This window comes from Erpetoichthys calabaricus, chromosome 3, assembly GCF_900747795.2.
Source record: "Erpetoichthys calabaricus chromosome 3, fErpCal1.3, whole genome shotgun sequence".
In the NCBI taxonomy this organism is placed as follows: Eukaryota; Metazoa; Chordata; class Cladistia; order Polypteriformes; family Polypteridae; genus Erpetoichthys; species Erpetoichthys calabaricus.
Genome location: NC_041396.2, coordinates 129,091,698 through 129,107,027, shown reverse-complemented (window position 1 = coordinate 129,107,027; position 15,330 = coordinate 129,091,698). Strand labels below are relative to the sequence as shown.

Below are 15,330 nucleotides of genomic sequence, written 5' to 3'. Positions count from 1 at the left end.
TAAATAAAAGTTGCCTTGCATCATTTTTTGGAATACCCTCAAATAAGGTAGAATATCACTGCTGGAACTATTGCATTGCCTCTAATTTCTTGTGTAAACATAAAATGGATATACAGTAATCCCTCGCTACTTCGCGGTTCACTTTTCGCGGATTCACGACTTCGCAGATTTTATATGTAAGCATATTTAAATATATAACGCGGATTTTTCGCTGCTTCACAGGTCTTTTTACTTCTGGTATTTGCTTCCTCAGTTGGTTTGCCCAGTTGATTTCATACAAGAGATGCTATTGGCGGATGGCTGAGAAGCTACCCAATCAGAGCACACAGTTAAGTTCCTGTGTGCTGCTGATTGGCTCAGCGACGGAGTGCTGCATTAACCAGGAAGTCTCATCTCACTCATTCAGCATTAACGTGCTCTTGCTACTGCATTCAGGGGATTATCACCTTCATCGTCATCATTTTTACTGCGCAGCATATTCATCACCATCACCACGTCATATATAGCTATATGTACTTCGCTATACAGTAAGTGTAAACTTATCTACCGATTTCATATTGTTTAGCAGTTGTCCCTGTTATTAATAGAGTAAAGGGTGGGTTGTAAACAATACAGGGAGGGTTTAAAAAGTTCAAATACACGTTAATCAAATAAATATGGTGTCCCTACTTCGTGGAAATTCAGTTATCGCGGTCGGCCTTGGAACCTATCTCCCGCGATAAGTGAGGGATTACTGTACCATGAAAACGAGGCAAGTTAGAATGTCAGTGTTAGAACTGTACAAGTAAACACTTTAAGAGTTTTCTAGCCATCCTTATTGTCTAAATTTCACAATAAGCTATTTACAATCTTATAAGTGTCAGTACCTCTGTTAAACCTTATTGGACCACACACACACACAGGCCTACTCGAACAAACAAATGGTGCATCCAATAAATATAATTTTATATTTATATGCATAGCAGCAAAAAAAAAAAAAAATTAAAAATTAAACTGCTTGTGCAAGCTAAGGTTTGTATTAACATTTTTTATGTTCTGTTAATTTGAAGATATATTAAATTTATGTCATAGTTCAAGATTAGTTTATGCATTAAAATATGAGTAGATAAAGATTCAATTTTAATGGGGTATTGTTTTAAGAAGGGGTGCTGGGTTGCAGGAGTTATTAGGAACTAAGAACTGTATCCATACATTGTTTCGCATGCCATTCCTTCATTCTCTTTTGAGCTAATAAATAAGAAAAATAGGGCATCTACAAAAGTAACACAGTGCTCAAAACCCTGAACAACTCATAAGGAAATGCTCAGGAATACCTTCAAAACTGTCCTTCATTGCCAGAGGACACCCAGGGCTTTCTCTTTCGTGACTCACAGAGCATTCCCTCATTTCTTTTTTTTTTTTTCTTTCTTCACAATTTTAACACAGTCTAAATGGCAACTCTCCAGTCGTAGCTGCTTTGCTACCAAGTATGGTGCCAGTGGTAACGCTCACCATTTACTTTTGTACTTTCTCTTTAAATTTCCTTTCAATATTTTTGTGTTCCAATTGTTTTTTCTCTCTCATTTCCCTTAAAATAAAAAAGCTGGAGACAGGCAGCTCCCCGGACGGTTGCCATAAAGCCCCACCCCCTGTAGATACTGTCTTCGTCTCCCGGTCTTTCAATTCTACCTTATTTGCTCCTTTTGGTCAATCCCATTACATGAACAGAATACAGACCCTCACTCCACCACTCACAACAGAGATACTGTCAAGATGATTTGTGCTCAGCATGTTAACCAGGCATCTCTCAAACAGCAATTAAAAAAAATATTTTTTCTTTTCATAGTTGATTAAAATTAAACTAAATTTTGTCACAGCATGTTTCATACATCACAGGCAAGGATGTCTTCTACCTGGGATGTTGTATATTTGGTCAAGTTTTCAACCACTTGTTTAAAAAGCCCTCCTTTCCCATGGTTTGTATAGCCATCAAATCCATTGGGCAAACAACATGTAACCACATCGGTAATTTCCATCCACAGTTTGCTCTTCCTATTATACGCAGTGCAACTAGTGCTCCAGTGATGCTCAGTTGAGTCATTTGTTTACTTTTTGGTTGTACGTCACCAGCTGCTAGTACCTCCTTGTGTCTTCCTGGTTTTATTATGACACTGTACTTTTGCTTCAAGTGGTGAAACAAGTTTGCTGCGTTTCCATTTTAGCAATGACAGCTTTCTTGCATTTTTTTGCAAATTACTGTGCTTGCTGAAGGTCTGACTTCTTGTACCTCAAACCACTTAGATACTATCGAAGTAGCTCCCGTTTTAAGTATTATCATTGGAGACTGACACACTATTTTCGTTCTCAGATATGTTTGGGCTTGCGTCACTGTTGTGTTGCTTTAGGGAATGTAAACGTATCATGAAGCTCTATCATTATATTGTGAGATGGCAGTTTTAATCACATAAAAATTTATACTGGTGTTATCGTAGACAACATGATATAGCACACCTGAAATGTGCTACTCTTTCCAATAAAGCACTGGAATTCCTAAAGTTCAATTCTTGTTTAATTTTAAAAATTAAAATAAAGTAAAAACCAAATGCCCAAAGTAAAACCACTTTTTCAAGAAACATCTGATTGTGTTTTGCAACATAGTGAAATGAAACTGAATGAAAATTAAACTGAAGTGAATATGAAGATTTCATACAAATGTATCCACTACTGTCTTCAAAGAAGAGGGCAACCAGGATCTCACCAGGATAGAAAAAGAAACTCAAGGTACACAACTGCGCAAGACAAAATGTACATAATAGTCTGAAATCTATAGCTGTCTTTTTCCATAAATATTACACACCAAATACCAATGTCATCTACAACAATAAAAAGAGGACTCCAAGATTTTAAAGAAAAAGGCATATCTAAAACTTGCAAATAAAAAGAAAAGATTAAAATGGGCAAAGATACACAGAAAACGGACAGAAGATGACTGGAAAAGTCAGTATCCTGAAGTCATCTTTTTTTCTGTGGCAGATCACACTGATATTTGGCATGTATTTAACTCTTTTAGGGCGGATGTCGACTTCTGTCGACAGGAGGGGTTGAGGGCGAATGTCGACAAAAGTCGACATCCAGGGATAGAGGGCGACAATCAGCTGTTAATGGCGACAAAACTCACTATCACGTCGCAGGCATTCCCTCTTGGAGTAATGCTAGACTCGTTGACTCGGCAACTAATCCTTGCGTGTGCGTGAGTTGTGAAATGTAAACAATGGCAAGATGGCATCGACATGTCACAAGGGAGCGAAGCGAGTGCAGAAAAGAAAACACTCGGCAGACAATATTTTGTGCATTATCGCAGAGTCAGACTCTGATTTTTCAGAATCGGATTTTATTGACAGTGATCAGGAGATCGAACAAGAGAGTGAGAAGCCGGCATCAGCTGATCAGACACCAGCCGATGCCGCGCTAACTGATCCACTGCCAGATGAGTGCATTCGCGCAGCCGATGCATCTACGGCAAGGTTCGCGTGAAAGGAATACACAGACATTGATCCGTAGGAGCCGAACTGGCTACCGGGCTTCACAAGATGGCAAGGCTTGCTGTTGGACACGACAGATCACCAGCTTCTGAACTACTTCAGGCTGCTCTCTCCTGATGCTACTTTTCAGCTACTGTCAGACGAGACAAACAGGTAGGCAGAGAAATTATTTGAATCGCGGGCTGCGCTTGCATTGCATTCTTGTTTTCCAAAGTGGAAACCCACAACAAAAGACGAGATGAAGCGCGCTGTGGCATTACAAATAGAGCTAGGACAGAACTGGTGATATAACTTCAGGGAGCATTGGTCCAAACGTGCTTTGTCCCCTGGTGGCTTTGGACAGGTTATGCAGTGTGATGATAAGTATGTGATGCTGCAAAGTTTTATTCACTTCTCTAATAAACAGAAGCAAATCCCATGGGGTGAGCCAGGCTATAACGCCATGCATAAAGTTTAGCCCCTGCTTGACATTGTGGAACCAACATAGAAACAATTTTATCAGCCTGGCTGTGATTTGTCTGTGCATGAATCGATGATAAAATAAAAGGGACACCTTTTTTTCTGCAAATATATGCCAGACAAGCCCACAAAGTATGTCATAAAGGATTTTGTACTGGCAGAAGCAAACACTGGTTTCTGCCTGAAAGTAATTACATATACAGGAAAGTATTTCTTTCAAAGACAGAACTGTCCCTTGACAAGTCAGGTTGTGCTGGAGCTGCTTCAGGGCTATGAACATTTGGGTCATGTTGTTTACATTTGGACAATTTTTATACATGCCCAGAATTGTTCATGGAGCTACACAGCAGAAGAATTGGAGCTTGTGGCACAGTGAGGGTGAACAGGATACACATGGCTTCACAGTTGAAGCCAGACAGGCTGAAGATAAAAAGAGGGGACAATCCGGTTTTCATGCGGGCAGAAAACTTGGTGGCAGTGGCATGGCACGATGGCAAACGGGTGACTTGTCTCTCTACAGTACACACTAACAATATATGTGAGAAAGTGCAGCAACAGACAATTGAAAAGTAGGCACCAAAGCAACACATACTGTAAGCAGTGCAATGTGGCAATGACTGAAATTGGCTGCTTTGAGCGAGATCAGACTTTGCAGGACTTTGCTGTGTAAAATGTATGTGATATGTATGTGAAATCATATAGAGTATGCAGGCTCATACAACATGCAAGACAGTAACATTTGTCAAAAGTAAATATTTTTTGTTGATTTCAATTGCTTTCTGTTCTTTTTTTTTAAAAAAAAAAATTAGTTTTTGGAAAAATATTCAGCCCTGGGAGAAAAGAAACAAAAAAAAATTAGCCCTAAAAGAGTTAAGTAGAGGGCAAGAGGGCAACCTAAGACCTGTGAGAATTTCCTTCCCAAACTACAGACTCTGATGTACTTACCCTCTTATGCAGTTATGCATCAGGGGTTTCCTCTACTACTTCTATACTGGTTCAACCCAGTTTTCTCTCTTTTCTCAAGACAGTGAAATAAAGAGACTTACAGTACATGCTTGAGAAAGCAGATTCATTTGGGCCATTTATGAACCCAGTACTGAACTTTAGGAATGCCAGGATCGTGCAACTGAAGTGAACAAAAAACAGGTTTCAACAGTACTAATACAACTGCAAAAACTCCTACACAGTAATCCCTCGCTACTTCGCGGTTCACTTATCGCGGATTCACGACTTTGCGGGTTTTTAAATATAGTACATGTAGTAGTATTTCCTAGTCTAAGAACAACAAAACAAGTTAGGTGACTATGTGCGTTGTAGCACGGGCTGTGATTGTCACATGGGAGGGAGACGACAAATCACAGCTTTCCGCTTTCTAATCGGGCCTGTGATTGGTGCTTTGACTGATGCCTACTTCCCACAGTATCTCCCCTTGTCATTCGCTTCAAGCTTTCTCGCTGAGCGGTTTACTTTACAGTGTGCTGTGTGTGATTTTTTTGTGGATTACTGTATGTTGAACTTCGCTTCAATATTCACCCCCTGCAATGGCTCCCAAATGTGCTCCTTCTTCCAAGGCTGGTGCTGAGCCTAAGCGACAACGAAGAATGATGACGATCGTTGAGAAGGTGAAACTTCTGGATATGTTGAAGGAAGGGAGAACGTACGCGGCTGTGGCCCGCCAATATGGCGTGAACGAATCCACCGTTCGCTACATTAAGAAGGAAGAGGCGAACATTAAGAAGACGGCTACCATCACCTTTCAAAAGTCAGCGAAGAGAGTAGTTACGGCTCGTAATAAAACAATCGTCCGTATGGAATCTGCTTTGGCCGTATGGATAGCCGACTGCCGAAAGAAGAACATAACATTGGATTCGAGCATTATCCAAACAAAGGCTAAGAGCCTGTACGAGACCTTTGCCGCTAAGGAACCAGAAGACGACAGTGGCGACCGCGAAGAAGATGAAGAAGAGGTAGAAGATCCGACACCAGGGACCTCCAGTGATTCACCACGTAAGAAACGGCAATTTTCTGCTAGCAAAGGGTGGTTTGCAAAGTTTCAGAAACGAATTCAATTCAATTCAATTTGTCATTCAGCAGAACATCCAAGATGTGCTGCAGAACGAAAATACGATGCACAAGACATTAATAAAAACACATAGTTAAAATCAGCCTACAATAAAATACTAAAATGCTTCATTTAAAAAGACGAACGGCAGTAGGAAAAAAACTGTTTTTAAACCTGGTAGTTCTACATTTCAGGCTGCGGTACCTTCTGCTTGAGGGCATGAGGGAAAACAGTTCAGAGGCAGGATAAGTAGGGTCTCTAGAAATCCGCACAGCTCTGGCCAGACAGCGTTGTTTTGCCAAATCTTGTACATTTGGCAACGGGGCTCCAATGATCCTCTCCGCAGGCCCTCACCACTTTCCTCAGTGCTTTCCAGTCCGAAGTGCTGCAGCTCTCCTGCCACAGAGAGCTGCTGCTGGTTAGCACGCTCTCTATGGTCCCTCTGTAAAAAGTGGTGAGGACTGATGAGATGGGCCCTCTTTAGCCTCCGCAGAAAGATCAAGCGCTGGTGAGCTTTCTTGATGACGGAGGAGGTGTGCAGGGACCAGGTGAGGTTGTCCGTCACATTAACTCCCAGGAACTTAGTAGACTGCACAATTTCCACAGCAGTGTTCTTAATGTAGACTGGGATGTGTACCAGCTGTTTCTTCCTGAAGTCGATCACCAGTTCTTTTGTTTTTTCGACATTCAGTATCAGATTGTTTTTATCACACCATTCCACAAATGACTTCACCTCCTCTCTGTAATCCCCCTCCCCGTCACCTCGAATGAGACCCACCACTGTTGTGTCGTCCGCATACTTAACCCTTTAACCGCCAACTCCCTAAATATTCCCCAAGCCAGGCGAAATCTGAACAATTTTTGTTTTTTTACTTTTTTACATTTTTTACATTTATTCAAGCAGTATTGACCACTAAATGTTGTGCAAGTTGCCAGTGTATACACGAAATCTATAAATGTAACCTGAATTCTCAGCTAAGCAAAACATCTTGATACCAAACCGTGCCCTTTTCAATGGTAGATACTGTCGAAACTGTAAGCGGCCCTTCCACGACAATAAACTTTCATCAACTGCAACTGACGGTCCTGGCATGTAGGGCAACTGAAATGCTTCAAATAAATGATCAATCAAAGGACGTAGCTTGAACAAGTGGTCGCGGTTTGGATCTTTCTTATCTGGCTCGTTTCTGTTGTCATTCAAATGAAAGAATTTCAGCAGCAAAGAGAATCGGTTACGTGTCATGACAGCTGCAGAAATAGGTGTTGCATACATAGGATCTGTAGACCAGTACATCTCAATATCTGGTTTTCTGATTATTCCCATCAACATCAAAATCCCAATGAATTTTTTCATTTCGTTTTCATCAGTGTCAAACCAAGCACGAACACGGGAATGTGGAGGTAAATTGGGATTTTTCTCAATAAACTGTGCTGCATACAGATTTGTCTGATGAACAAAATGTCTAATCAAATCAGGTGACACTAACAGCTCATAAAACTGCTCAGCAGTGTAATTGTTTACATCAACAATAAAGCCACACGTTCCCCTCAAACGAATGCAGAAAAGGTAGTTCACCACGGGCAGCAGCCCAGCTGAGATGCTGGGGATTACACCCACTCAGCGCCGTCATCCGATGCGTCTTCATTCACAATATCATGCAGCGCACGTTGCTGCTCATCACTGTCACTAAAATCTTCTCAGAACTGCTACAATCATGATCAGAACTGTCCAAAATCGCCTGCAAAGCCTCACTTGAAGTCAGTTTACGTTTCGCCATATTCACAGCTGTTACATGCGAATCACGTCACATGACCGGCCAAAACAACCACAGACTTGTCGAAATACAACGTAGTAATAATACCCACGCCAAACCGTCAGTTATACTACTTGCCAGGCATTCATATAACCACAGGCAAATGTGCCGGATAATTCCGGCAGTATGGCGTTAGCATTAAAACAGCGGTGCCGGATATATCCGGCAGAGAGCGGTGAAGGGGTTAATAATTTGGTTTGTGCTGAACTTGGCACAACAAGCGTGGGTCATGAGCGTGAAGAGGAGGGAACTTAGAACACACCCCTGTGGAGAACCTGTGCTCAAGGAGATGGTATCTGATTTATTCTTTCCTACCCATACGTACTGTGGCCTATCCATTAGAAAGTCCAATATCCAGTTTTGCAGAGGTATGCCCAGTCCCAATGGGCCCAGTCTGCTGATCAAATTCTGAGGGATGATGGTATTAAAAGCCGAACTAAAATCAACAAACAGCATGCGGACCATAGCGTCTCTATTCTCCAGATGTTCCAATGAAAAATGGGGTGCAATAGATATGGCATCCTCTGTGGCACGGTTGGAGCGGTAGGCGAATTGGAGTGGGTCAAAAGAGGAGGGTAGGACAGAAGTAATGTGGTCCTTGACCAGCCTCTCGAAACATTTCATCACTATTGATGTTAAGGCTACAGGGCGATAGTCATTCATGGTTGTGACTATGGGTTTTTTCGGAACTGGGATGATTTCTGAGGTTTTAAAGCAAGATGGCACAACAGCTTGACACAGAGAGATGTTAAATATATCCGTAAGGACATGTGTCGGCTGACACGATTGCTGCTGAAACGTATGTGAATGAAACGTTCAAGAAGATTACCTCCGAAGGTGGATATCGGCCCGAACAAGTTTTTAATATGGATTAGACGGGCTTGTTTTGGAAAAGAATGCCATCGCGAACTTTCCTGTTCAAAGAGGAAGCAAAAGCCTCTGGCTTTAAAGCATACAAGGATCGTGTGACCCTCGTGATGTGTGGCAATGCTGCTGGATTTTTGTTAAAGCCAGGGTTTATTTACAAGTCGAAAAACCCAAGGATTTTAAAAAACAAAAACAAGAATCTGCTTTCCGTACATTGGATGCACAATGCAAAAGCCTGGATGACGAAGATGCTGACCTCCGACTGGTTCCACCAGTGTTTTATCCCGCAAGTGAAGGCGTATCTAGCAGAGAAGGGCATGCCATTCAAAGTCCTTCTCATTATGGATAACGCTGGTGGTCACGCTACTGATCTGTCGTATTCGGGGGTACAGATTGAGTTCCTGCCGCCCAATACGACGTCACTAATTCAGCCTATGGATCAGGGGGTTATCGGGGCATTCAAGACCCTATACACGAGGAATGCCTTAGCGAACCTGGTTTCTTCCGTGGATGGCGCCCAAGATGATGACGATTTCAACTTGAAGGCATACTGGCGGCAGTACACAATTGCTACGTGCCTCCAAAATATCCAGAAGGCATTACAAGAGATGAAGCCTGCCACCGTTAGTGCCAGCTGGAAGAAGTTGTGGCCCGAGGTTGTTTACGAAGACAAAGGATTTACACTTGCCGAAATCCAACACTCGGCAGTACAGAAAGCTGTGCAGTTGGCTGCGATCATTGGAGGTGAGGGCTTTGCAGACATGACTGCGGATGATGTCAATGAGCTACTAGACTGCCACTCCCAGCCGCTAACCGAAGAAGACCTCGAAGAGTTGATAAAGTCGGCGAGTGAAGAAGAAGAAGAGCAGCAAGAAACAGAAGAAGTTGTCTCCCCAACTGGCTTGACTTTGGAACGGCTCGCCGAGATCTGCAGACTGGCTAAGGATCTGCAAGAGCGGTCACAGGAATGGGACGACGATATGGTTCGATCGGTCTAATTTTGCAACAAGATCGACGACGTCATGACCGGCTACAAGCTGCTCTTCAACCAGAAAAAGAAGCAGTGGCAGCAACTGCCGATCACAATGTTTTTTCAGCCTCGCAAAAAAGAGCAGCCAGTTCCTACAACTACGGATACACCTTCGGAAACCATGGAGGGGGTGCCCCAGGAAATGGCACCGCCGTCTGAAGAGACGTAAAATACAGTCATCGGCTGCGCAGTAAAAATGATGACGATGAAGGATGATGACGACTTTTACTGCGCAGCATATTCATCACCATCATCACGCGGTAAGTGTAAACTTATCTACCGATTTCATATTGCTATTATATTACAGTAATCCCTCCTCCATCGCGGGGGTTGCGTTCCAGAGCCACCCGCGAAATAAGAAAATCCGCGAAGTAGAAACCATATGTTTATATGGTTATTTTTATATTGTCATGCTTGGGTCACAGATATGCGCAGAAACACAGGAGGTTGTAGAGAGACAGGAACGTTATTCAAACACTGCGAACAAACATTTGTCTCTTTTTCAAAAGTTTAAACTGTGCTCCATGACAAGACAGAGATGACAGTTCTGTCTCACAATTAAAAGAATGCAAACATATCTTCCTCTTCAAAGGAAACAGAGAGGAAAGCAAACAAATCAATAGGGCTGTTTGTTTTTAAGTATGCGAAGCACCGCCGGTACAAAGCTGTTGAAGGCGGCAGCTCACACCCCCTCCATCAGGAAGAGAGAGAGAGACAAAGTCAAAAATCAATATGTGCCCTTTGAGCTTTTAAGTATGCGAAGCACCGTGCAGCATACTTAAAAGCTGCACACAGAAGGTAGCAACGTGAAGATAATCTTTCAGCATTTTTAGACTAGCGTCCGTATCGTCTAGGTGTGCGAACAGCCCCCCTGCTCACACCCCCCTCCGTCAGGAAGAGAGAGAGAGAGAGAGAGAGAGAGAGAGAGAGAGAGAGAGAGAGAGAGAGAGAGAGAGAGAGAGACAAAGTCAAAAATCAATATGTGCCCTTTGAGCTTTTAAGTATGCGAAGCACCGTGCAGCATACTTAAAAGCTGCACACAGAAGGTAGCAACGTGAAGATAATCTTTCAGCATTTTTAGACGAGCATCCGTATCGTCTAGGTGTGCGAACAGCCCCCCTGCTCACACCCCCTACGTCAGGATCACAGATAGTCAGCGCAAGAGAGAGAGAAAGAACAGTAAGTTGGGTAGCTTCTCAGCCATCTGCCAATAGCGTCCCTTGTATGAAATCAACTGGGCAAACCAACTGAGGAAGCATGTACCAGAAATTAAAAGACCCATTGTCCTCAGAAATCCGCGAACCAGCAAAAAATCCGCGATATATATTTAAATATGCTTACATATAAAATCCGCGACAGAGTGAAGCCGCGAAAGGCGAAGTGCGATATAGCGAGGGATCACTGTATTGCTATTGCTATCATATTATCTACTGATTTCATATTGCTATTATATTATATTATTGCTATTGCTATCATATTATCTACCGATTTCATATTGCTATTATATTATTGCTATTGGTATCATATTATCTACCGATTTCATATTGCTATTATATTATTGGTATTGCTATCATATTATCTACCAATTTCATATTGCTTAGCAGTTGTCCCTGTTATTAATAGGAGTAAAGGGTGGGTTGTAAACAATACAGGGAGGGTTTAAAAACGTCTAAATACACGTTAAATAATTAAATAAATATGGTGTCCCTACTTCGCGGAAATTAAGTTATCGCGGTCGGACTTGGAACCTATCTCCCGCGATAAGTGAGGGATTACTGTACAATCAATTAGCATTTACAATGACTAAAAGCATTAGATAATGGAGTAGACCATTAAGACAATGAAAGAAGAGCTGCTGAAAATGGGCTTTTGCAGTCAAATAATAAATTAAATATCACTCATCTGAAGCAGTAATAGCCATTATCAACATTAACATTTTTAAATCATTTTAATTGCAACTTGCTCAAAACGTCAATTTCTATCAAAAATATGAGAATTTCTGTGTCAAAACTTTTGAATGGTACATTATATATTAACTGCATGGGGAGACCCAGAAGTCTACTTGTAAATTCTTGGTATTAATGGAAAGCTTATGGCCTGACATTTTAGGTGGCATCCACCTGGTGGCCATAAAGGATGGCAATCACCTGTGGTCATGTGTTAAGTACAAAGTGAAAAAACTAAGAAAGCAGTAACTTCTGTTGAGTTTCAAGCAAATCACAAAAGGCAATTAAATGACAAACTAGGACAAAGAATAAGACAAGATGCTGAAGCACACAAACAAGCAAGAAGTCAGCCTGAATATAATGACTAACTTCTGAGTTTTTGGGCACTCTCACTGTATCCTTCCACCATCACCTCCCGTCCCTCTCTCCCACTAGTTTCTATTCCCTAGACTCCTCTGCTCTCCCTCCACCTGACCACTTCAGCAATTTACCTCTATAGACATGAATGCTGCCACAGACATCCAATGCTCAACTGTTCCCCTGTCTTGACAATATCTGTCCTCTTTCTTCCAAGCACACAAGCAAAAGGCCCTCCTTCCCCTGGCTTTCTGGAGCACTTTGTAGTCTACAGACTGAGCTCAGCACAGCAGAAAGGAAACTGAGGAAAGTGAAATCGCAGGTAGACATGAATTAGTATCCATACCTTTCATCATCCCTTCTGCAAATGCCAGTTCTTCAAGCCAACTTTAAATGCTGGTAACATACGTAATTTGCATTCTTTTTAAATCATACTGGCTAACTAATTACCTCTTGGACCAGTGGCAGCACAGCTGCTATAGGCAATCGGGAAACTGTCTTTTTCATTACGGCTTCCTTCTTGGTTTGTAGCACTTTCTGGAAAATAAAAACAAACACAAAACACTTTAAGTCTATAAATATCCTCAATTTTGTGATCATTTTGTTTGGATTGGTTGTATAGCTTTCCCCACACACAAGTGGAAACTTTGTGTCTGCGGTTGACCTTCTCAATCCAATTGTGAACACTAGGACATGGTAAAACATTTTCACCATATTGGGCAGAAAGCTTTCTATGGATTTTGACCCCGGTACAACTTAAATGGAATTCCTATATTTCTCAGTTAAAAGAAAGATATACAAGGTCAGTGGCAAAGTGCAATCTTTAAATAATCGGGTCCTGGAGGGCACAAGCTCCTAATGGGTGCAGGTGTGTGTGTGCCAGTACCACTCCAGGATTGATTGGGGTGCTTGGTTGATTGCACATATCATTCAAATGCAAGCGGGTCAATCAGGGCCTCATTCACACCACTGAGTTGGTGGAGGACAACACTTGCACACAATCAGACAGCAATAATATTTTATTTATATTATATATATATATATATATATATATATGTATATGGTTGAAATAGTTTTACTGTCAAATAATTCAAAGAGTACGCGACACGTGTTTCTCCCTAATTCTGGGCTCATCAGGCGTACACACTCACTGCATCCCCTCTCGGGAATCGAACCTCAAACGTCAGCGCCAGAGGCGAAGATCTAACGCTGCACTACGGCGTGTGGTTCGTTCATTTGACAGCATGTAGATCGGGGTAATTACATTCATGGCATTCGTAGTCCGAAACACGTGTCGCGTACTCTTTGCATTATTTGACAGTAAAACTATTTCAACCATTCTATGATCTGCTTCTCGCAACTGAAAGAGGGCACCGTGGCGGATGTTAGCCGACTTGCTGACCAACCACAAGCGTTACCTGGTAGGTAACCACCCATACAATCAGATTGTGATTCAGACTATGAATGCCATGAATATATATACATATACATACACATACACACACACACACACACACACACACAGTGCATCCGGAAAGTATTCACAGTGCATCACTTTTTCCACATTTTGTTATGTTACAGCCTTATTCCAAAATGGATTAAATTCATTTTTTTCCTCAGAATTCTACACACAACACCCCATAATGACAACGTGAAAAAAGTTTACTTGAGGTTTTTGCAAATTTATTAAAAATAAAAAAATTGAGAAAGCACATGTACATAAATATTCACAGCCTTTGCCATGAAGCTCAAAATTGAGCTCAGGTGCATCCTGCTTCCCCTGATCATCCTTGAGATGTTTCTGCAGCTTAATTGGAGTCCAACTGTGGTAAATTCAGTTGATTGGACATGATTTGGAAAGGCACACACCTGTCTATATAAAGGTCCCACAGTTGACAGTTCATGTCAGAGCACAAACCAAGCATGAAGTCAAAGGAATTGTCTGTAGACGTCCGAGACAGGATTGTCTCGAGGCACAAATCTGGGAAAGGTTACAGAAAAATTTCTGCTGCTTTGAAGGTCCCAATGAGCACAGTGGCCTCCATCATCTGTAAGTGGACAAAGTTCGAAACCACCAGGACTCTTCCTAGAGCTGGCCGGCCATCTACACTGAGCGATCAGGGGAGAAGGGCCTTAGTCAGGGAGGTGACCAAGAACCAGATGGTCACTCTGTCAGAGCTCCAGAGGTCCTCTGTGGAGAGAGGAGAACCTTCCAGAAGGACAACCATCTCTGCAGCAATCCACCAATCTGGCCTGTATGATACAGTGGCCAGACGGACGCCACTCCTTAGTAAAAGGCACATGGCAGCCCGCCTGGAGGGTTCTATTCAATAAGGGAGCGCACAAAAAGACGACCTTCAAAAGGGCGACCTCAATTGGGCGTGGAGAATAAAAGCGCACATGAATAAAAGCGATCTTCAAAAGGGCGACCTTAATTGAGCGCCGAATAAAGGCGCGCGTAAATAAAGGCGAGCTTCAAAAGGACGACCTCAATCGAGCGCCGAATAAATGCGCATGCAAATAAAGGAGCGCTTCAAAAGGATGACCTTCGGAGCGAATTAAATTAATTGTCCTTGATTATGCTAATAGACCGCATCTCGAATATCTACGTGGCATTGCACATAATCTACAGCTTCAAGTGCAACTTGCTTTCACCTTTTTATACATTCAGTCATTGCCTTAATCTAATTTTCTGTAATTTTGAAAACAATGAAATATAGAGAGCTTTAGAAATAGTTCGTTAGAAGTAGTTCGTTAGAAGTTCATGCATTAATTAATTGGATGTTTTAATATTCTTGCTTTCACCGTTTTATACGTTCAATCATTGCCTTTATCTAATAAATTTTCTGTAATAATTTTGTTGCACCCAATTGACGTCACCCTTTTGAAGCACTACTTTATTTATGCGTGCAGTTATTCGGCACTCAATTGAGGTCATCCTTTTGAAGCGCTCCTTTATTTGCGCGCACATTTATTCGGCGCTCAATTGAGGTCGTCCTTTTAAAGCTTGCCTTTATTCGCCGCGCCCAATTGAGGTCGCCCTTTTGAAGGTCGCCTTTATGTGCGCGCCCTTATTGACGGATACTCGCCTGAAGTTTGCCAAAAAGTACCTGAAGGACTCTCAGACCATAAGAAAAAAAATTTTCTGGTCTGATGAGACAAAGATTGAACTCTTTGGTGTGAATGCCAGGTGTCACGTTTGGAACAAACCAGGCACCATTCATCACCAGGCCAGTACCATCCCTACAGTGAAGCATGGTGGTGGCAGCATCAT

The 15,330-nt window shown here is 42.1% G+C and overlaps 1 protein-coding gene across 1 annotated transcript in view; it reads right to left on the bottom strand.

Annotated features, from left to right (window-relative positions):
• wdr43 (WD repeat domain 43) overlaps positions 1–15,330 on the bottom strand; it is a 95,314-nt gene that overhangs the window by 17,351 nt on the left and 62,633 nt on the right. The window contains exon 12 of the mRNA XM_028797364.2: positions 12,507–12,593. Coding sequence (XP_028653197.2) covers positions 12,507–12,593 — 87 coding nt within the window. The remainder of the gene's footprint in view (positions 1–12,506; positions 12,594–15,330) is intronic.